Source organism: Bombus fervidus, chromosome 8, assembly GCF_041682495.2.
Source record: "Bombus fervidus isolate BK054 chromosome 8, iyBomFerv1, whole genome shotgun sequence".
NCBI classification, from domain to species: Eukaryota; Metazoa; Arthropoda; class Insecta; order Hymenoptera; family Apidae; genus Bombus; species Bombus fervidus.
Window position 1 is genome coordinate 4248085 of NC_091524.1, and position 21503 is coordinate 4269587.

General features: G+C 36.7%; 2 protein-coding genes across 6 annotated transcripts; one reads left to right on the forward strand and one right to left on the reverse strand.

The window, feature by feature from the left end:
* Positions 1–79: 79 nt before the first annotated feature.
* Positions 80–21436, forward strand: LOC139989828 (uncharacterized). 2 transcript variants are annotated; one of them, XM_072008476.1, is made up of 14 exons: positions 80–334; positions 17690–17843; positions 17930–18023; positions 18344–18480; positions 18551–18691; positions 18779–18852; positions 18929–19049; positions 19687–19854; positions 19922–20142; positions 20216–20381; positions 20460–20596; positions 20673–20892; positions 20963–21156; positions 21257–21436. In XM_072008476.1, the coding sequence occupies exons 1-14, from the start codon at positions 309–311 to the stop codon at positions 21345–21347; spliced, it is 1944 nt and encodes a 647-aa protein (XP_071864577.1). In that variant the 5' UTR covers positions 80–308; the 3' UTR covers positions 21348–21436. The 2 variants fall into 2 exon arrangements, with proteins under 2 accessions (XP_071864577.1, XP_071864576.1); XM_072008475.1 differs by lacking the exon at positions 80–334 and adding an exon at positions 16691–17524.
* Positions 1355–16342, reverse strand: LOC139989832 (sialin). Of its 4 annotated transcripts, none has more exons than XM_072008482.1 (12): positions 16020–16342; positions 10167–10235; positions 9529–9587; positions 9139–9350; positions 7442–7678; positions 7216–7300; positions 4848–5068; positions 4476–4625; positions 4269–4401; positions 4028–4183; positions 3863–3948; positions 1355–3566 (listed from the first exon to the last, which is right to left on the reverse strand). In XM_072008482.1, exons 2-12 carry the CDS (start codon positions 10208–10210, stop codon positions 3342–3344), a joined length of 1608 nt encoding a protein of 535 aa, XP_071864583.1. In that variant the 5' UTR covers positions 10211–10235; positions 16020–16342; the 3' UTR covers positions 1355–3341. The 4 variants fall into 4 exon arrangements, with proteins under 4 accessions (XP_071864583.1, XP_071864584.1, XP_071864585.1 ...); XM_072008483.1 differs by lacking the exon at positions 16020–16342 and adding an exon at positions 12849–13426; XM_072008484.1 differs by lacking the exon at positions 9529–9587 and having other exon boundaries at positions 16020–16338.
* Positions 21437–21503: the final 67 nt, after the last annotated feature.

Consider the following 21503-nt stretch of genomic DNA (forward strand, 5'->3'; position numbering starts at 1 on the left):
TGAATTCGTAACGCGGAAAGTTCGAAGTTCGAGTGCGTAACTCTTCCTCGTTTTAACGTATCGTGCGTTCTTGACCTAGAACAGCCTGTGCCTGAAATAGCAAAACCGACTATTCACATCCTACGCACGAATCTTCTATCCTTGATATTTTCGCGAGTTCTCCACATTTTTCTTGTCCTGTTTCCGACATTTCGCTTAACCGCTGTCGTTTCACTACCACCACGAAACGAGATATTTGGGTCGGTTCATATCTAATCTTCGTGCTGACGGTCTCTGACGTCAAGGGCCACTCAAGGAAGCTCTACATTATGACAAACAAGCATTCGTGTCGCAGGTAATTTTCAATATTACGCGGTTTATACCATTTACGTCTTTTGTTTGGTTCCAGTTACTCTTATCGAGTTATGACGCCACTGGATTAGAGGTCCAGGATGCAGCTTCTAGATGCAGATTTTGGCTCATCACGCAATTGTTCTTGCGCCTGCTTTCATAGGTGGTAATATAAACAAACTGAGGTGAGATTGATCCAATTCCGATTCCTCGGAGTAGCCAAATTTTACAATTGCGTCGTATTACGATGATACGATATCTTTGGTAGATTAAACGTGAATTCGGGTGTAGCAATCGCCAATTGATTTTCGTTAAATAAATTCCGTATTATATGTATTAAGTACTCTAGGAGCGAGAAACTGAAGAGCTAAAAGCTAATTTAAATATAAATTGGAGAATGTGTTGTTAACTATTTTTAACACGTATATCTATTTTTGAAATTGTGAAAAATCGTGAAGCCATAGGTCTGTGTGTTAATGCGTTTGTTTTATGATTTCTCGTGCATTTTTCGAAGCAACTCAAAAAAAGTTTTTTTATTAAAAGACGCAAATACCCTTTTTTACGAAGATCCATAAATCTCGCCAGTTTTCGTTGATCGGTTTTTAGTAACAAACGAGTTACCGAACTACTTTCTTTCTCCAATACGATATCTATTCTCAATGAGTACCTGCAGCAAATATCATCGCGATATCTTGAGCAGATAAACGCCTTTTTTTCATTTTTTGTCATATTCCCCGGGTCGTTAGCATTACTCTTATCATTCGATTGCTTTTTTTTTTAGAAAAAGATTCATTTTTTTCGAAGCTATCAACGTCAACATGTATTTGAAGACTTCGTTTATTATCCGATTTATCTTAGGATCAGAGTGCGATAATTCCATGTGACGCAAACAATTGTTGATATTAATTGACTCAACGACAAAAATTATACAGAATTTACGTAAATAGAATTAATATGAAATTTTGAATTGGTAATCGCATGATTATTCTGAGTCAGCAGAGGTTTCACAATTAAGAATGCGGTGTTTACTGAAATTATATGTAATCATATATTTTTGTCATTTATTTTTATATCTGTATCAATAATTCGTGCCATGAATTTCGTGGCGATCGATTGATCTGGTTACAAAATAACATGTGATTTGCTTAAAAAAAAGACGCTCATGGTCCATCGATATTATCAAAACTTTTGAAGACCAAAATTATCGAGATTTTATGCATGCTGTGTTTCATGCGGACAGTGTGTCGACTCAATTTTAAATTACAATTCTGGAATTACAATTTCCGATCGCGCCAATAGCACACGAGAAACACGAAAACGTATACGTAGGTTATTCACTTCTCAAATAGAAGATAAAGCGGCTGTTTTTCTACGCGTGTAGTTCGTGTTCATTTTGTACACGTATTAATGCGAGGGGCCGCTTTCATTTTAAGTTTCTGCGCAATATATAATCTTTAAATTTTGCGCAATGTATGTAATATATATTTTTTAATTACTCGTTCCCTACAGATTAAGTATTCGTGTTTAACTTAATGTACTTATAAATAAGAAAGAGAAAAGTATGGCTCATCGTAATCTAAACGACGCCAATATAAAAGTAATTAAAATTACAATACTTGCAAAATATCGTCCCTTAATAAGATATACATTACACGAATGGAATCATTAAGTATCAAGCTAAAAGAGAGCACGAGAAATTCATTCTTTTACATAACATTTTTTTCCTTTCTTTTTCCTTGTTTGGATACATATCCATTTTTTAAATGTTGAAATTTGCAGTGAAATGTGACTAGTAAAACGTTAAGTGATATAAAGTGATGAAACTAACATATCGTAGAACGTAAGTACCATTTTGAAATCCATTTAATAAAAGTAAACGAAAGCCGTGTACTGAGTGCAAGGCATCAATTAGTATAGTGTATATAACTTCTTCTGTCTTCCCTTTTTTTCATTTTACACATTGTACTACAATTATTCCACGGACGTATCTAACGTTCAACATTCGTGACGCTCCTGCGAACATTGCCTAAGTACAAATCACAAGAAATCTTTAGAAACAGCTTATTTTCTTTCCTTATATCTAACAGGTTACTAAAATATCACCGGCAAAGTTGTAGAGCGAAATTACTTTTCACGATAATTTCTTAATTACAGGTGAACGATTTCACGAGGGAATAATGTGGAATCCACTAGAGCACGCGATAATATTCCTTACGATAAAAAAAAGTCAAAGTTATGAACCTCACAGTTAAGTCAACTTTAAGTCTCAAGTAGAGAGAATTATTTCAACAAGTACGACTGTAAAGAGCAACGGTTTCCAAACAATTAGGCAAGCTCGTATATCATAAAAAATCTAGTAGCATCAGTCTTCTGTTCACAAGAACTTCAATTCAGAGTTGCAAATTGAATGCAATTATTGCTCTATATATAAAAATTTTAGTTTGAGACTGACAAGTGAATATTACATTTTTGCCAGTTTTGATTTTAGAAACTGTTGCTTGGACAAGATCTATTTCACCCGATAGTTGGGATACGAAGGAAAAATTTGATCACAGAGATGCGCAGAAAAAATGATCGTTTCTGACCGCGAGAACTGAAGCTGATGTAGATCAACATATCGCTTTTGTGCTTTCACTCTGGCATACAACTTTCCGTAAAGTCAAACGCAAGAAGGAGCGAGGAGAACCGAAGCGTTTGCGCATTATTCGACACATTTTCATAAAAATATTCTTTGAAACATTACAATGTATATTACCCTGAGTGCTATATCATTTCTCTCTCGATACGGGCCAACTACCAATTCTATTTACATAGATACAGAGATATTACGAAAAAAATAGACATATTTCCCATATATATATATACGTACGTATGTACCTATATATGTATATAATCTTAAATTGCCTCTCATTCAAGAACCAAACAAAAGAATACATATTTATAGCTGTTCAAAATATGAAACATAGCTCGTGTGCTTTCTTCTTCTGTTCAACGAGTGAACGTCGATTACGTTACGCTTCCTCGGAAGTATTTGATCGGGATTTGACAATTTTCCCGTTCTTTTCCGGCGATTCGTTTAAAGGCTGAGAATCCTCTTGAATGGATTGTGGATACTTTTGGTCGGGATAGTTCCATGCTTGGATATCACCCGTACCGAAAATCTGGTAAACGATATAAGTGCCACACGCGACGCATGCAGTTACCCCAAACACTTGCCTCCATGCGTCCAGAGTTTGCTGTGAAAAGAATTCTCTGTTATTTTTGCGTACGGAGACTAGTTGTTGTAGATATTGCGCGAGGAAACTAGGCTTAACCTATTCATGAGTAGGTGATTTCTTTATAGGTATATGATAAATGTATTGATTGAAAGCTTACGAACGAAGAATTCGTGGATTATTACAAGGCGAAGGAGTTAAGACAATCCAGGAATATGTAGAAAATCTAAATACGATTATTCATCTTACACGAGGGAAATTTATATGGAAAGAATGAAAGGGAGCGGGACTTAAAATAAAATAAAATGTTCACTTACGCTTTTTTCTGTGAGAAGACCAGCCACGACTGGAGATAAGAAACTGGCGGTCATGTGAATTGTCTGTGCAAATGCTAATACTGGACCTGGTACCAAAAAGTCATACGATAAAGAGATGTTTTACAGGATATAATTCGTAATATTGACTTTTAGTTTGTGACTTACCAGCAAAATTTGGTGCGATATCGACGATGTTGGCCATCGCCCCTGCGTAGGCAGCAGTGATCAGAGTAACGGCTATGAACCACACCATTAAAACAAGAACAATGTTGCAGCCCAGATAGCCGATCAACACTAACATTATTCCGGGAATTACTTGCGCTGCGGAACAAACAATTCCAGTGTTAGTTGATTCGTAGTGAACAAGAATTTTTGAAGTTTGAGGTGGTCTTTATAGAATACGTACAAGAGGCGGTGAAAACTTTCCTGACATTCGTCAACGACAAAATCTGTCGCGTCATGAGAACGTCAGCTATATAACAGAAGGCAACAGAGCTGAAGTAGCTACAGATAAACGGTAAACCAGACAGCACTCCATTCTAAAACAATAGCAAAATTCATAATAAGAAGATGATATTTAACAAAGTGTGAAAAAAGCGTTTTAGACATATACCGCTTGGATACTGAATCCTAGGACTGTCTTCATGTACATTGGTCCAGATATAATGAAGATGTAATGAACCCATATCCTTCCGAATGTGGTAATCCCAATAGACCATGCTGGCCAGGATCTGAGAATGAAACTCCACGGAACCGGCATGCTCTTCGAATAATAAAAAATTTGTTGAATTAAACAAAAGTTTGGAATCATTACTTACGTTTAACTTAACGAATTTTAAAAAATGTAAGCTTATAATTAGAGAAAGCTCTGATTTTCAAAATTAAAAAAATTAATCCCAGGTCCAATCCAATTTTTAATCAATAGAGTAATTTTTCGCAGTAGCACAGAGACTCGGATATCGTAGTGGCGAAAACAATCACTTACCTCGCTTGCGTGAACTTGATTTACTACGCTGCCTTGTATGTATCGTAGCTCCTGCTGGGATATTCTGGGATGCGCAGCTGGCGTGTCGAAGGCGAAGAAGTACCAGAAAAGGCACCAGACGGTACCGATGGTGCCGGTCGTATAGAAGACCGCTCTCCATCCAAAATGCGCGATGATGAATCCGCACAGTGGATAGGTTATCCCAATGCCGAAGCTGAACCCTGAATATAGATAATCTAGATGTTAGGAGTAGCTCACCCCACGACCCGGAAGGAAGCTGAAACATGATGCTTGTCGAATGGCTTCGCCTTGGCTCGTGTACGATTCATGCGTGGCGACGATCGCTCTTCAGCGGTGGCGTATACATATACAGCGTTTCACCCTGTAAAGCGATTCAAGTAGAGACTTAGTATGACGGGATGAGGATGAACGCACGTGACGATGCTGGCTACAGTGGGACAATGAAACTTCTATACCTGAAAATATATCAAGAGCCAAGAGCAAAGTGCAACGAACCTACGCGATATCGCATATACGTATATTATACCGACATTCTTCTCACTGGATATTTTCAATAACATTTTGATTCATTGGAACGATCAATAGTATGTCGAATTGATATGCCAAGGAAGTTCACGTAGATTTATGTTTCTTTTCTTTCAAATAGAAAAGTATATTTGTCCAGTTTTGCAGAATGAAAAGAACCAAAAGGTAAGACCGAGTGTTGATTTCATTTAACACTTCGCACACATATGTACTTCAAAAGTGACGCAACTTAAACAAGTTTTTTGGCGAAACTATTTAGAAGGTTACAGAGTACTATTCAATAAACACATGATGTTTGTAGAAAAAAAAGAATCCAAGGAACATTCTTAACCGTTGAAATCTATTTTTAACGGTTTTTATGTTATTGCAGTACTGGATCCATCTGTAGAAAGACTTCCTTCCATTTCAATGATTTTTATATACGTTGTAGAAACAGATATTTCGAGCAACTTCTTCTTATACATATAAGCGCTGTACTTTCTTAATTTCCAAGATATTTGCAAAACACTGCCGATATCACTATAATGAATTCTGCCTGCAACTGTGCGTCTGTTACATCTGTAACATATGTGTCAACATCGGTTTGACGATCGTGTCATTCAAGTGAGTTCAGCGCTTATATACACTGGAAAGAGTTGTTCAAAATATCGATATTCACAACCTATTAAAAGATCATCGAACTCAGGAGGATAGTCAGTCGTTTCATAGTTTCATCCACAACTGAATAATATTATATATGCTATCGAGTAACAATAAAATTTGCAAAATATTATTCTTTTCATCGTGCAAGATTTGATAGAAACTGGATCGTTCTAATCTCTTGAATCTCTTTCAAGATAATTTTCTTTATTTGAAATCCAGCCTTGATTATTAACATGGTACAGTGTTTCATAGAAAATAATATGATCTTCCGTCCCTCTGCTGATACGTCAACTCGCATATATCAATTGTAATCAAAAAATAACGATTGTATTACGTGCGATCAGCAAAATAAAAGACATTCCACATGGACGATTTGTGTAATCGACAACAGCAGAGAGATATTGCACGCACCAAGGCTAGGCCGTTAAGACGCGAATGAAAACAAACAGAAAGAAAAAATAAAGAAGACGACATGAAACATCGCTATATGTTATATCGTTGCGTTACATAAAAAACATTATCGATCGTTTCCGGGAAAGTTTGAGTGAGAAGGATGATAACTGTATCGGTCGGTCGTGAATAGAGGCGTGTACGAGATTCTCCGTGGCGGCAGAACTAGCATAGAATAAAATGGATAACGATGAGAAATATTAGCGTGTACATAAAACATGTTGCCACCGAGCCTGACTGATTCAACCAGCTGGAAGTATACTCGGCCTTTCTCATGCTGTTGAGCGGTTGCTGTTGAGTATACCTCGGTCCGGCGAATGCAACCACGTGGAGCTTAAAAAGCAATCAGACAACAAAATGAAAGAACCGTTTATTTCTTAATAGAAAATTTGACTGACACGCACATAAGCATATCTGTTGATCCGTGAATTTTAACTGAAAAGAACAAAATCTTTCGTTTATTTCTCTCGTGTTTTTTCTTTTTTTTTTTTTTTTCGTTTTGAACAGGATAAAATGTGTTTCTCATTAGAACTTCCGCTTCTCGTATTCTGAAAGAAGCGTCAGACCATATTAGTGCATTATCGTTGAAAGCAAAAACAGAAAGAAAGAACGATGAACAGACACGAAATTGAAATTGGATTTATTAGATCCGCGTGATTCCGGCGTCGTGCGTGTTGAAATTTCGCTACAATGCACAAGAAGAAATGTTATTAGCGACGATGGCACTCACCTTGGAAGGAAGACATGAAACGCGACCGTTCCACTGGAGGAATCCAGTGTCCGACGATGGCGTACATCGCAGGCCACGTGAGTCCCTGTACACACGTAATATACATGTTTCGGACGATCATAATAACACAGATCATCGATCATCGATCTTCGATCGAATTTCATTTTCATGCAAGATTCTTTATACCTCCATGTATTTCTCTTTTTTACCGTAAAAGGAGACTTACACTAGCAATGCCCTGTATACTACGCAGCGCGATCATAACTCCATAATGAATTCCCGCTGCAGAGGGCATCAGTAAACTACAGATCGCCGTGATCAGCTGCGAACCACCAAAAACTGTCTTCGTGCCAAAGTACTGCGTCAACACGCCACCGACTACTTGTGACAGGATATAACACCAGTAGAATGAGCTACTAATGGCTGACTGTATGGTTGGACTCCAATCAAATTCCCCTTGATCCTGCGTAAAAAGATAATACCTGTTTCTCATTTTATGAATACAGTTTTCAATACTGTTTCTGCAAAAAATTGCATCTGAGATTAGACATTATATAGGGTGAGTCAGTAAGAATGATCACCTAACATAACTCGTAACCATATTCTTGGCTTTATCAAGAAATGTTTGAAATAAAATTCACTGTTTATTCGATGGAACTGATTGGGTGAATACAGCTTGATTTTTTAATATCTTATATTTTTTGGGGTATTAAGGTAACATGTAATTTTTTAAACGGTACCATATATTTATTTTAACCTTAGTCGATCCAGTTGGATATTTTCTACAAGAAAGTTTGTAGACTTATTTATACCGAAAGGCCATTAGTTTAACAGATATTTTGATTACGATTTCTCAAATTTAATGTATGAAGGACGAAGATCCTTCGCGTTTTTCCTTGTCTTTCATACGCTAAATTTGTCAAATTGATGCAATTAATTGAATGCTAAATTAATGGTTTTCCGATATAAATAGATTGATACTGTCCTATAGAGAATATCCAGCTGGATTAACTAGTGTCCCAAAACACCATCTAAATCACTATAAGTACCAAGAAAATAAAGGTCATCTCAATATCTCAAAAAATATATTAGGAAAATATTAGAAAATCTATTCAGACATTTATTTAATAATATATATATATATAAACAATATTTAATTCGTCAATTTTAATTCTTGAATACAATACGTCCTATTTCGAACAGTATTTGTATACAGTCAATAGGTAATGAATTATTTAAGGTGATCATTTTTACTGACTCATTTTGTAAATGACGCTGCCAACCGGTTGTAATTATCACTGAATTTGATAAACTTTGATAAACTATCACAATTACGTAAAAAGGCACGTATTTTGTGAACAACCTGCCTAATTACTTCCTGATATATAGTAAGCGTAACATGATATCAGTTTTAATCACCATGTCGATTACAACTCGAAGGCGCAATTTACCACGACAGTTAAGTTTTATTTTTAATAAAACTTCGACGCTTTTCGCAAAGAGGATCGGCCACGTAATATTACGTGGACAACATTTCTAATCTCCTGGTTAAGATCAATCGTAATCGATACGATCTACGTAATGCACTCATGCTACGTGCCGCCATTACAGCAAAGCATCTACCAAACTATGGACTTGTTAGAAAAAAAAAATCAACGTTATAATTATATGTATGATGTTTCAAAGATTCGACGTGACAAAAATAAATGAAGAACTTTATAAATTTTAATATTGTAAGAGTTCCTTTGTATGTAACTGTTCTCTTTGAAGGCACATTTCAAGAAACGATGTTCGTTCGTAATAGACGTATACGACCTTGACTTTGTCTCGTTGATTTTGCAATTAAAAAGACATTCGCGTGACGCCAAGTCGCTCAAGAATCCACACGATAAACGATTTCTTATTTATCCATAATAATACTACCTCAAGTCTGATCGGTGCGCTGTTGTTGGTGAACGATATGTTCGGCGTTACGTAACAATACTGGGACGTCACCGTAACATTGGTATCCGATGTCGTGGATGGTGGTTTCACCATCGCCACCATGGCGATGTTGATATCGTTCCTCATCATGAACGAGACCGTGAATCCCGAGAACGACAGCATATAGAGCACCACCCGTGCCGGCACCAAGTCTGGAAACGCGAGCATGATCTGTGATCCACGTACTATCGCCTTAGCTCGAGCTTTTTAAATGCTCTCTTTCCCTTTTTCTAACGATTCGACATTTTTTCACACGAAACTCCTACTGTATTTCACAAAAAATTTTTTTTTTCCTTTTTTTTACGTTTGATAGTTTGAAGAGTCCTTTACCTCTCAGTTTTCGCAGGCTGCAGGGTGATCGTGTCTTATATATGGTATGATCTTCGTATCTGCGTAATAGATACAATTGATATTTTTATATGGAAACCAAGGAATCAGTTGAGTTATAGAGAACGAAAGAAGGAGATAAAAAAAAAGAAAAGAAAGAAATGTCTCGACGACGACGGTTATGTGCCAAATGGGATCGGAAAAAAAGTAGATTCAGATTGTCGACAACGAAATATCCTAGCGAAGGCAGCTGTTCCTTCACTTGTTTCTTTGTCGAATTTTTTGGATACGCAGAATCGTGTTAAAGAGACGTTTCTGTTCATGCAAGAATACCAGTCCAGGAGAATTGATCAAAGTGAATCGAAGGAGAAACATATTTTTCAGTCGGCGTGTCTGACAGATGGCCGCCCGAATCTACTTATTCTTCGATCTTAAAATAGACTCGGTGTTCACACTCGTCCTTTCTCTCTATGCTATTCTTCATGTGACGTAAGGATACACGACTCGCGGCAAACAATCCAGTTTAATGACAGTGGGTATTTAATGATTAACAATTACAGCATCATACTCATCTACTGGATGTTACAATCAACCACGAGCTATTCTGTTGCATCGACGAGTAAAAAGATCAGCATTCTTACCTTTGTGAATCTTCCATCTTTATGCCGGTTGATAGCTGTTCCATTGAAAAGTATCTGGTCGTGGAGCACCTGCGATTCAGAAAAAGAACGTGAAAAAATTAAATCGTTGATATTTATAAGATTAATTAAAGATCAATCAAAGGTATCTCCTGATGTCTAGATGAATTAGATCTTAATCAAATTATATTATACGTTAATAGAGCCTGGGCGGTTGTTAGAAAGAATTATGCAATGGTAGATCACTGGAATGTTAATAAGAATTAATGGACATCATTACACTACTTCTAAATCGCTTCGACGATTTAGGCATTATATTCATTCTATCTATATCGTCATTATCATACCACAATCAGACTGTCTATTAACCGATTAACGTACATAATCGATTTACGTGAAACTGTGCAATCGTTTATCTACACACTTTTACATCGATCACGGTACAATGATATAGCAATTCCTCGCAACGTATCGATCTATAAAGATTTATTACATTTTTATGTAACTTCCTCACGATTATGCATTCATCAAGATTCCTTGTCCCGTTCGCATAACAATTATACATAATTCGACTGTAATTATACAAACGCCGTACAGAGTGGCAGTTGCTGGCTTTAATTAACTTCGCGATTATTGCTTCAACGTTCCCTGGTAACAATATGCGTTTATTTTCCTTGTCTCTATTTATCTTTCTTCCAGATAAAAATAGATACGACCCAAAATGAATATGGAAATGGTATTTTGCAAAACATATGTAAGATGACAAACGAAGCCCGTTTTCGACTTCTGTTTACTTAACGATTAGTTTTTTTGACTAGCTCATGTCACGCGCCTTTATTAAAGAAATGGGATCGATAAGGAATGAAACGTCCAGAATTTAATAGTGTGCTTGTTAGGGCACAATGAAATTCCTACACGGAACTCATATACACGGCATCCGACGAACGCTATTCAAGATCCACCGCCCTCGCGAATTATCGAAGGTTGAACTGCTAGACAAAGCAGAAAAGCTTATGCGTTGGCCAACCGCGTTGAAATATTCTTTTCGAGGAAACGTTGCCGCAGTGTTCCTGGGAACGTTTTCTCAAATTGTATTGCGCTTTCTGTAATGACTGTGTAACAATCGTGTACATAGCATCCTCGCACTTAGCTTGTTTACAATGAAACGATTTTAATTGAAATCGCATTAAGGGATAATTGAAGACAACTATATGAAATATATTGTTGATTAACAATAAGTATATTATATATATAATAACTAAGCTATTATAAATATATTACTGATTACTATGTTAGCATAATTTTTTATTTGTTTACGACTAGCTCGGTTTGCTAGAAAAGAATGAAAGCAATAACATTTAATGTCGTATATTTTTTGTGCCTTTCTCAGCGACCAGATTTCTGCATCTGATTCATTCCACAAATGCATTCTCACAGGAAGTATACTCGTACATAATAAGCTGCAGTATTGAAATCACGATGAGTTTTCATAATATCTTTGTTCCTATACAGAGTGCTTAATAACACGTGCTCGAGTGACATAGTCCTGTTATCTGGTTTTGCATGGGTTCTGCTCTTCTATTGATATTACACAATCGAGCATTGTTGACAACAATCCTTCGTTACATATTATCACGATGTATCATGCTTCACGGTGGGACAATCCACGATATAGCATGCAACCTGAGTATCGAATCAACCTCTGTATCGCTTGGATCATTTTTGCATCCTGAGTTACGATTAATTAATGCGAATAGTTCTTTGAATTACTAACTGCGCTTTTTATGATATTCAATCTACATTTAGGTTATTCAATAACATTATAAGGAGAGACTACGGCGAAATTTCTTGTTAAAAAATTTTAAGAACTGTTTTCATTTGAAATACTGATGTAGGCGAAATGAAACATTTATTTCTTAAAATTATCTATAGCTGTAAATAAGCAATGTCATCAAAATCTTAATCGCGGTTCCTTCTGATATTGTATTATCTTTATGTCAAAACTGCTGAAATAACATCACTCGGCTAGTTGATTTGACAAATTCATGAGACTCCAACATTCGAAGCAGGATAGTGATGAGGCGAAAAAATTTGCAAACAATCAAATAAAATTTTGTTATTCGTAGAAATTTTTTTCCCGTTTTCACGATTCCTGTCTGCGAAAAATAAAAGAATATTAAAGGAAATCGAACGGAATACTGAATAAACAGATAAGTAATCGCGTCCATCGTAATCTAATTCGATTACAGTTCTATATTAATATTATAAAGTGCAAATGTCTGTACCTGTACGTAAATATGTCTGTGTTTGAGGTAATCTCAGGAATTATTCAATCGATTTGTAATCGTACATTTATAAAAGTACATTTCTTCCAGGTGGATACAGACTACATTTTACTACGTTTATTCTTTAGGGAGCCAAGCAATGAGCACAAATGCGACGCAAATCGGATTAACACAGCTTTCTATTATAAATTATATCTATCATATATAAAGTAAATTAATTATTATCTAAACAAATAAATTATTTCTACTTCGCGATTCTAAATTCACTGTAATTTATTTCTTAATTATTTCTATTATAGAAATAAGAGATAATTATTTCTATTATAAATTACAGTGAATTTAGAATCGCGAAGTTAAATTCACATTAGTTCTTCGATGAACCGAGAAACAGGCTACTTACAGCGTCGAAACACGTGGTCAATTCAAATCTTCTTGATCAATGTTCACTCTTGTCGACAGTATTTACACCGAAACGACGAATTTCGTATCAACTTCCAACGAAATAATGAGTTCGGTGCCACGAGCACACCTGTACTTTCCACAGCAACGTTTATGCTTTTAAATGGTTTACCTGTTTTACAAATGATACGAAGGCGAGCGCAAATAAATCAACACTATCAATTCGCCCACTCTCATTGCTCAAGTAAAATAATCTCACAGATTATTGAACGAATCAAAATGTAATAAGTTGGAAGATTATCCAATTAAAATTTTTATCGCGGATTCTATTCTTGGCGATGAAGTACGCAAATCTACGCAATAATAATAAATACTCAGTACAATAGAATACACGCGAAACAATAGAGGTTTCGAGTTACCGTTCGAAGAGACACGTCGAAACAAAACTAAAGAAAGTCTCCGACTGATAAATACGAATCACAATACTCGATGACTGGCGTCAAGAAGCAGAAAAACTAGAGTCGTCAAGAAGCAGAGAGACTAAAGAGACGTTGAAGAGTCGAAGGAATCATCCCGGACGAGAAGAACGAACAGCCGACACTGAAAGGCGACCAGACCACGAGGCATTGACTATCTTCCAGGCCCCACCACCGCTTCGTTTTAATCGACTGTCTGTCGGGTAGGAAGTCCGCAAGGATTGCAAGCTCACCGCGAGCAAAGAAACCTGACAATAACGATGACATTTTATGCTATGATAGCTCGGTTGATAGCGAAATAGCGTTGAGATGCTCCTCTCTGCCCGGATGTCGTGTCAACGCGATCAAGTAAACAATGTCCAATGCGACAAAGAATAATAGGTGTTAATTGGAGTTCGAAGGCGAACCATGCGATCATTCCAGTTACTTATTACTTTTCATTATGAAACTTGATGAAATTTGTCGCCGCTCGCGTATCGTGGGGCCGATCTTGTCCCGAGTCCTTTTGCATTTAGAGAATCACTAGACGCACAGTAACGCACGATAGAAACTTTCAATGAACTTCCTTCCATTTGGAATACTCGTAAAGCATAAAGAAGGTAGTTAGTATATATGAAACATGAAGAGAGTAGTTAGTAAATCAGTTTGTTTGGCGTAGAATTGTATCCATGCCTTCGTCCCAGCGATCGTTCCTAATTTTATAGAACACGTGTTTCGCTTTTGAACTGGAACAATTTGAAATTTAAAGGCCCGTGTGTATTGTGGTAATGTGCATGAACTAAACATATGATTAACGAAGCAAAGAGAGTGTAATTAAATGTATTTTGCATGCATGAGTCTTCCGGTATGGAAATGTTTGAAAACTAACAATATTGAAAATGATGGTAAAAATAGAGGCGTAGATCAAGCATTAGGAAACGTTACGATTATGTAATATATATATATATATATATATATATATATATATATATATATATATATTTATTTATTTATTTATTTATACTATGACAAAATCTTTTCAAATATTTGATACATAAAACTTATTCTGTTTCCTAATAAGTTATCAATGGTACGATAACATAAGAAAAAGGAGAGAACACGACCCTTGAATTTTTCGAGATATCGACATGATTCCGATGAAAAACTGTTCTTTTTCGGTCATACTTGAACGCCACGAGCGGCGTTCGTGAAATCGCAAGGTCGTCACCATGGAGCGGGTCAATTTTCGCCGATCGATTAACTAACCAACTGACTACGTGGAAGTCGTGCTATTCGTTTGCTTTCTGCGTTGAACACACAGACCATTATGTACAACAGGTGTCACTCGATGTTTCATTTCATATGCGCCATGTCGTCAGAAACAGCAGAAATCGATTCTAATCGTCAAACGACATACGGTTAATAAGAAATGCACTGTTAGCATTTGATAGATGCTGTAATATATTTATTATCAAACACTACATAGTAAGGATGTTTGTCTAAATATGTTGATGTAATACGTTGATGTAATAATAATATTTATTTTCACTAAGTATATAGCTGCATGTTATCCTTAAAAGTTTTCTGTTATATTTCTGTTTTCTATTATATTTCTGTTTTCTGTTATATTTCTGTTTTCCATAATTGATCTGGATCAATGGAAGCTTTAGAAACACAGCGCTTCATAACTAACAAAATCTGTCGCAATAAAAAAGCAACTGTAAAAAATTATCGATGATAAAGAAGCGTGAAGAGGGAAAAAGATAGGATTGTTCCTCAACTTCATCAATTCAATATCTGTTTGAAAACCAAACCCGATTATTGCATGAGGTGGAAGAAATATTTATACGCTAAAGTTTGTTCTCGGTTGCATTAAGCTTAATTATTTCTTAGTTGACCTTATTAAGCTGTATGAGTAAGTCGGGTCGCACAGTTCGCTCCATGGAAATTCTTGAACCGGCCGGCGCGGCGTCAAATTAGACATGTGACTAGTTCTCGTGACATTATTGACTGACCTCAATTCTCCGATTTATCGGTTTCCAGAAAGCAACATGTCTATTTGCTTATCTAAGTGACGGAAAATAAACATGCAATGTGGAGCTTGTATTATTGAAACGTAACAGGAACACGATCTTCAACTTCTCTTGCCTAGTTAATTTCACACACAGTTATCCTGTTCCTGTAACTGACGTAAGGATTTCATACTGCAAGAAAAATGAAGGATTAGGAATTATAAATGTATATAAACTGGGATTAAGATTATGGAACATTCTGTCTAGTTATAAATAAAAACCTATGCTTCAATACATACATACATACATAATGGACAATTTATAGGTACTGAAACATTCGAGAACATCGTGTATACAGCAAGACCGGCAATCTCGATAATCAACACAGCAGTCATAAGACGATTGACACGTAATTAGTCTGTTACGAAGGTGCCACAGGTTACATCATCCAAGATATCGATGACCATGGAACTAATTTCGTTTCATCTACTAATCGTTTGATATAAATAAAAATTCTCGAAATATAACTACTATATCAATAGTTCGATGGATTCTAACCTCGTCGTACTGATGCTTGCCCGTGATTTCGAGGTTATGTCCGTACGAGAACGGTGTTCTCGGGATGGATGCGGCACGTGGCCGTGGCCTTCGTAGTCAGAAAGGAGAACAGGGGAAAGAAAACAATCGATCGTGATAGTGACTCACCCCGGTCAGGTTTACTTCCGGCCAAGAGTTGTTGAATTCCGCGGTCCTCGTTCTGATTCACATTTTTATCCGAGAGCGGATGTTCCGCCAAGCTTCACGCATTCACCAACATTTCTTTGGTGGCAGAGGAGATCGTGCACACAAGAACTTGGAACTGACATTCAAACGGAACACACGAAACACACGTTCACCTACACAGCATAGAATCACGGCGTACAACGATACGGCGTTTCTGGAAAGCTCGTCGTACCGAGGCGTAATGATCACGTGACACAGGCGCGAATACGCTCGCGCAGCGATCGATTTGAAACCGTTGCGTCGCCGTCACACGGCGCCGCGTTCCCTTCTTTGCTTCAAATCGAATCACGAAACGTCCATCATCGATTTTGTGCCCGAATGACGTAGATGCGGAGGTGTTTGAGCGAGCAAGGTTGAAAATGAAATTTCATTCTGTCATCTAACGACCGATGACGTAATATTTCTTTCGTGCTTAAATTATGACTGGGTATTAATAACTCAAAGGAAAGAAGGGGAAAAGGCATTCAATTAATAATAATAAGTGATACGAAGCATGATAATTGAAAACAAATTATCCAAATTCTTATCTTATGATTTCCTACCTTAATATATCTATACAGTTGTCAGTAGCGAATGTGTTAATGTGGAAAGCGTTGGGGTTAATAACAATTTTTTTAAATTTGACTTTAAGTTTTAGATATAAGTAATTAATAGAAATAGTTGATAGATAATAGAAAGTATAGTTAAGACAGTTAGCACACTTGATATGATATTGCAAAAATTTATGCTATGTAATGTGGAACAACTGTGAGAATAAATGTTTACTTGTGTTGTGCAATCGTTTGTACGCTAATGAATTCACCGAAAAACTATAATAGCATTATGATAATGCATTTTTTCTTTGTTCACGCAGAAATGAATTAATTATTCATATATTTACATTAAATAGGTCAAAGTCTGTTTGACGCCAAGGTCTCGTACTTTCACTGCTTCGAACTATTTCAGAAGATTTATCGACTGATCGATTCACCTTGACTAATCGAGAGTTCTGTGTTTTTCCTGTTTTACAGCCTGTATTTTCTAACGACGGATTCCAGGGATTTTTATTCCACATAAACTATAACTATTACCATTAATTAAAATTCCCCGAACGAGGCCATCCATCGTACTGAATTTTGCAGTAATAAAATATTCAAAGTGTGTGGTAGATACGCTTCAGCGGTTGACGTTAACTTCACATCGATCGTTCGTTCGATCATAAACTGTCACAAACCGCGGAGTTCACGATCGATCCCTCCCTGCACCTCGTGTACTTTAAATACAACATCCGGAATCGCTTTCGGAAAATTCGATATAAAAATTTCCAATGTGAATGATGACAAACTCGTTCTAAATGTCGTCACGTACACGATGAGCCAATCGAACAATTTCGCTCATCCACGAAAAAAACCTGCAAAGTGCTCTCCGTCTACTACTTCGCATCACAAGTATTTTCAATGTTGTACACTTACGAACATAGTTAAAGAAATATGCTTCATGATATCCCCGTTTTTTATCGAAGAAGAAAAATTCTAACGCGATATACATATAATTTTAACGAGCAGACAGAAACCTCTAGGTTAAGCCGTTACATTTTCCTTACCTGTTTGTAGGCTAAAACGAATTCCCTCGACCGCAACTTACATAGTCGACGACGATGAATGTATAGATCGACTGCAGAGTGCGTCGTTAGAAAACGCAAGTATCCTGGCGTCTAGGGATCGTCAGAGAGACATTAATCATATCAACAGAAGAATCGATAGAACGGTAATTACGCAACCATCGTTATCCTTCATTATTCAATGTCATCGTCCAACTTGAATTTCCCTGGCCTATTTTATGCGTCATTTTAGACCTCCAACACAGCATTCAGTGGCAGAAAATTTTGGAATTGTCACGCTAGACCAACGAACATCTACGTACCGGAAAACTCCGTAATTCAGGAAGGTAATTTGTTACAAACAGAGATAATTAAATACACAAGGAGAATATAAAGGAGAATAAAAACGCTGATCTCGTTTGGCGTTGACATGTAACTGGTTGCATGTATCGTTGTATTCGTTTATCTAATCACGTGCTCTTTAGTGGATTAATTAAAAACTTAATTGGTCGTGGAAATCGGCAATTGCGATCGGAAATTCTATCCTGATCCACAGACATTCGTTATTGACGCGTCATTGCTAGCCTGTCGAAGATGGGAACAAGTTTCCAGCTTCGAGGTCGAATGTTTCTAACTTTTGACTAACCATAGAAACTAATTGTTTCAGAGAGCGAATTCATCGATACATTAACGAAGCAGTTATACAAGGTCGAAAATCAGGTGCAGAAGGTGCAGTCTAACTTAAAGAGAAGCGAAGAGCAAATAAAGTTAAAGGACCAGGAAATTTCCCGATTGAAACGGAAGGTTCTTCGCTGTTTCCTTTATTCGTTGTTGTCGGCCTTTCATTTTTATGACGATTTACGAATTGCTACAGGTCAAGGAGTGGGAGACAAAGAGCAAGAATCAAGAAACACTACGAAAGAAGGAGCAGCAGCAGCGGCGCATGCAAGCCGATCATTCGGAATATCTTTACAGAAGATGTTTAATGCTCGAACAAAGAATTTACGAGATGGAGGTTAATTACATGTGCACGTAAAACGTTTTATTGTCAGAGTTGCATTCTTATTTCTTTCAACGTCATCGTGTTTTCATTCTCGTACAGAAATTCTTGGCCGATTACGGTCTGGTCTGGGTCGGCAATACGAACGGTTCGAAGCATCCTGAAACGATAGCCAAGTAAATCGAGTATACGTTACTATTTCAAGCGATCGGCACCCGATCGAATTAATGATCAGTTAGCCGTGCCTTTTAGCAACACCATCGAGACTTGTTACGAGCAGATTATCGCAAATATTGACCAGCTGAACCTGGCCGCTGGGAAGGGTGAAGTTCACGTGCAGCATAACGAAAGAGGAAACGGGGCCACCTTCAAAGTAAATATTTATTTATACAGTATTTTCACACAGCAATATTTATCTTGTATAAAATAATTTACAACGAGTTAAACGTGAATCTTCCTTGAATTCTATTTTTTTTTTAATCTTGTATTTTTGAAGTTCCCACAATTTATAAAGTATAAAACAAAAATATATATATACGTACACACACGTATATTCTAGATATTTATATAATTTGCCAGGAATGGTAAGATAGATGAATTCCTATGCTGTTTTATATTACATGTTCTCATGAAACAGGGTTACGTGATCGTTTTCTTCTTTGAACATTCTATGAGACGCTAATAGGCATGTTACATCGATATTTGCACTCGTAACGTCGGTATCAATTTTCACCGTCGATTCTTTGGCCCGGATGTATGCTATACATATTCTAATATAACACAGAAAGCTGATGTTAATCGACAGAACCGGTTATGTGCGAATAATAATATCGAATATGAGTTACGAGCTCGGGAAATAATTACGATACAATTCTGCCTTGCAGCTGTTGTGAGTCAGTCGCGATTTCTTAGCGTTTATTTTTCTGGTGATAATTTAAGAATTAAATACATATAACATGTATTATCAAGATGGAGTTTAATAATATAATATGTCCCTTAATTGTTTAAAGACCGCATCTTGCATGTCATTAAAATTTTACAAAAATGGAATGATAGTTCAAGACGGCCCATTACGATCCTACAACGATCCAACCACGATATCGTTTCTACGAGATATCTTGGACGGTTATTTCCCTTCTGAATTACAAGAAACTTATCCAGAGGGTGTACCATTCAAGGTGAAATTTCATTTTTAATTTCTATTGAGAAAAAAGAAATGTGTTACTTTGAGGAGTATTCTGTTAGGTAGAGGATCAGAGAAATCAAGTATTCTTGAACTCCGATTTTCCTGGCCAAGGTTATCGACTGGGAAAAGAATTGGCTGATAATACATCGATGTCGTCTAGACCTTCCACTCGTAGATTTACTAATAATCAGAAATCGGCTCGTCGTGGTACCTTTACGAAAGAAAAGGATAGCCTATATAATCTTGATCTTTTTAGAGAACTGACGCCTGCCACAGCTAGGTATAAAGATTCGGTTAAATCTAAATATATAATCTTTCAGTGATTTACGATTGAATACAAAACTCATTGATAGATCCACGAAACCAAAAACTCCCTCAGAAGCTCCTCCTTTAGAGATGTATGTTCTTCGTTCCCAAATTTTGGCATCTCACAACAATATTTGCTCCGACACTCATTTACAGTCGCATATTAACGCAGAGCTCGGTTTGGGCGAAAAGAAATCGACTCGAAGAGAAAAAGTAATTTTTATGAATCTTTTTCACGAATCAACGAATCTCCTACGTTCATAAGGTTCACTTACAATTTTATTTCGTAAGCGTGACACGCCTAAAAATGGAGACCTCGATACATCGGTTCGGGAGATCCCTTTAAAATCCAAAGGTATTATGAGATTTCCAAGCTCTGGTAGATGTTATCACAGTTCCACCGATAGAGCGTCCAAATTATCGCCAAAGTAAAAATTAATTTGTAAATCATATAATAACTTTGATCGATATCAGTCTGTTTTTATAACGTTATCTTTCATTTAGTCGATTGGATAACGCGGATGAGATTCTCAGGCAGCGATCAAGATCCGCCAGCCTACCAAACTCCCGATTTTCCATTACGTCAAGGTCAGCACCGAAGGTAAACGCCGCCGATACTTCGCAATTTTCGCTTTCTCAAGTACATCAGCAAAATGCGGCTAGAAAAAATCAACGTGCTCCAAGGTCTGCTGCACCAGTTAGGAAGAATGCAGGAAGGAATGCAGTAAGAATATAATTCTTTTGTAATCGGGCGACTAAAATAGTAAATCTTTCTGGCTTTTTAATCCTTTCAGCCTCCTATTCTACATCAGATCAATGAACCGTCTGGAAAACCAGGCGAATTCCGATTGAAAGTCAGGTCTTTGAACGGCGGTACTGTTTATCTGGTACACGTGTCTGCCGACGAACCGATAGCTCGACTTTATCAATTGTTAGATAGAACCATGGCAAGAACTGTTCCTCGAGGATATAAAATTGTTCTCAGCGGGTAAAGATTTGTCCAGCATTTTCATCGTAGAATTTTATTCCTTTCGAGAATTCTTAATTTCAGAATATATATATGTTTATTTATATTTTTATATTCTCAGTTATTCACCGAGAAGATTGGAACATCTAGGGACAACTTTAAGAGAAATCGGCATCACTAGAGACAGCGTTTTGCATTTAGTGAACGATTGAATTTGCAACTTTTATATTTGTATCGTTTAAAAGGAAAAAATATTGTAAAAATATTAAGTTTGTAGAAAATATATTATAATATAGGAAAATCGATTTTTATCGTTGCATGATAACTAAAGTTGCGAGATCTTAGTTTACAATAGTTGATAAAAGAGT